The 2,166-nt window shown below is 60.2% G+C and overlaps 1 protein-coding gene across 1 annotated transcript in view; it reads right to left on the reverse strand.

Annotated features, from left to right (window-relative positions):
- The window catches only part of ETH_00041455 (uncharacterized protein), a gene marked incomplete at both ends in the record, with an annotated part of 3,116 nt that extends 982 nt beyond the window's left edge, over window positions 1–2,134 (reverse strand). The window contains 2 exons of the mRNA XM_013375278.1: window positions 1–1,122; window positions 1,333–2,134. Coding sequence (XP_013230732.1) covers window positions 1–1,122; window positions 1,333–2,134 — 1,924 coding nt within the window. The remainder of the gene's footprint in view (window positions 1,123–1,332) is intronic.
- Window positions 2,135–2,166: the final 32 nt, after the last annotated feature.

The raw sequence follows: 2,166 nt of genomic DNA on the forward strand, positions 1-2,166 counted from the left end.
ATTTCTGCTGCTTCGAACGGAGCATCAACAGACGGGGCAGCAGCAGCCGCTGCAAGGCCAACTGATATTCCGAAGCAACCAGGACAGTTGTAGCGGCTGCACGAAGCGCAGGCAGCTTCTACTGCTTCTGCTTCTGCTGCTGCTGCTGCTGCTGCTTCTGCTGCTGCTGATGTCGTTGCTGTTGCTGCTGACGCTGCACTTTCGATAGCAAGTAGTGGCGGCACCGCTGGGGGTGTGTCCTTGCCGTTGGTTTGCTGCTTCAGTGTGTGCTGCTGCAGATAACGCTCCTGCAGCTGCTGCTGCTGCTGCTGCTGCTGCGGGTCCTGTTGCTGCTGCACGTCCGGAGTCAGTTGCTGGCAGGTGAGACGCAGCAGCTCAACGTATACACCAAGTGCATGCGCGACGAGGCTGCGAGTTGCTGCTGCTGCAACAGCAACATCTGCTGCTGCTGCTCCAATCGCGAGACACCGCAGCTCTCCAGCGGCCCTATAGGCTGAGGTGTACACGCAGCACTGAGGTGTCATGTTGCTGCTGCTGCTGCTGCTGCTGCCGCTGCTTGTGCGGGCGTCAGCGTACACATGGGACTGCAGCTGCAGTGCCGCGACTGGACCGTTTCCTGCTGCTGCAGCGGCCCGCTGTGCTGTTGCAGTAGCAGCAGCAGCAGCAGCAGCAGCAGCGAAGCTGCTGTCGAAGTCTTCCTGCATGACCTCAGCCTCCAACCCTTCCAGCAAAAGCAGTGCCCTGGACTGCGCAGCAGCAGCAGCAGCTCCCGCAACAGCAGGCTCGCTTGTTGCTGCTGCTGCTCGCTGCTGCTGATGCTCATACTGCAGCAGCGACAGCTGCAGTAGCCCCACCGTGACAGAAGAGCTGGTGCATCTGTGCCCTTGCTGGTGCCTTCGGCGCTGCTTTGGGTGTGCTGCTGCTGCTGCTGCTGCTGCTGCTGCACCAGGCTGCTTCGCTCCCGTCACAGCAGCAGCAGCGGGAGATGCAGCAGCAGCAGCAGCAGCGTCGCTGCATGCAGCAAAGGCAATGTGCAGCACGGGGATGAAGCAAAGACACTGACACAGCAGCAGCGGCAGCAACTCCCTCTCAACCACTTCGGGCAAAGAGCTGCGGCTGATCCTGATAAAGCGCACATCCCAAGCCTAAACCCTAAACCCTAAACCCTAAACCCTAAACCCTAAACCCTAAACCCTAAGCGCTAAACCATGCAAGCTGCACTACGAGGTCTCGAGCTAGCAGGTTTTGTCGCGAGGCATGCAGGGCTCATTTTGCCAAGAAGGGTTTAGGGTTAGGGTTTAGGGTTTAGGGTTTTGGCACTGCAACTCTCACTTGACAGATCGCAGCGCGAAATGCAGCCAGTGAAAACTTGGACGCCCTGCTGCTACTGCTGCTGCTGCTGCTACTGCTGCTATGCGACCATGCCACCTCTCTTGCTGCGACAGGCTGCTGCTGCTGCTGCTGCTGCTGCTGCTGCTCCCACAAGGGAGCTGCAGCAAGAGCTGCACGTCAACGTGAGGCACAGAAACAACAAAATGAATTTCTTGGCGAGCACTAGCAGCAGCAGCAGCAGCCGGCCTTGCTGCTGCTGCTGCTGCGTCTGCATCAGCCCTGCGCCGGCGGCCTTTTGGCTGTTGCTGCTGCTGCTGCTGCCTGACGTTGAGGTCGCGGCTGTCCATGGAATACAGCAGCTGCGGGTAGGGCCTGCTGCTGGCTTTGCTGCTGCTGCTGCTGCTCATGCTGCGCCAAAGAGAGCTGCGGCTGCTGCTGCAGCTGCTGCTACAACTGCTGCTGCAGATGCTGCTGCGCTGGCTCCCTGAGGGGCTGAGAGCCAGCTCTGTCAGTGATTGCTGCTGCTGCTGCAGATGCTGTTGTTGCCGCTGCTGCTCATCAGCAAGCCCGTCCAGGGAATCCTCATCCATCTGCAGCTGTCGCTCTTGCTGCTGCTGCTGCTGTGGCAGCAGCAGAAAGCAGCGAAGCTCGTGCAACAAAGTCGGCGTAAGGTTGACGCAAAGGGGCCCCACAAGGACACTGGCTCGGTAGCCTGATGCCCCTGCTGCTGCTGCTGCTGCTGCTGCTGCCCCTGCTGTGTCTGCTGTACCCGCAGCAGCAGCAGCAGCACCACCGCCTCCAGCTGTGGCAGCTGCAGCAGCAGGGAGGGCCAAA

This window comes from Eimeria tenella, genomic scaffold (genome assembly GCF_000499545.2).
Source record: "Eimeria tenella Houghton genomic scaffold, Eth_scaff2632, whole genome shotgun sequence".
In the NCBI taxonomy this organism is placed as follows: domain Eukaryota; phylum Apicomplexa; class Conoidasida; order Eucoccidiorida; family Eimeriidae; genus Eimeria; species Eimeria tenella.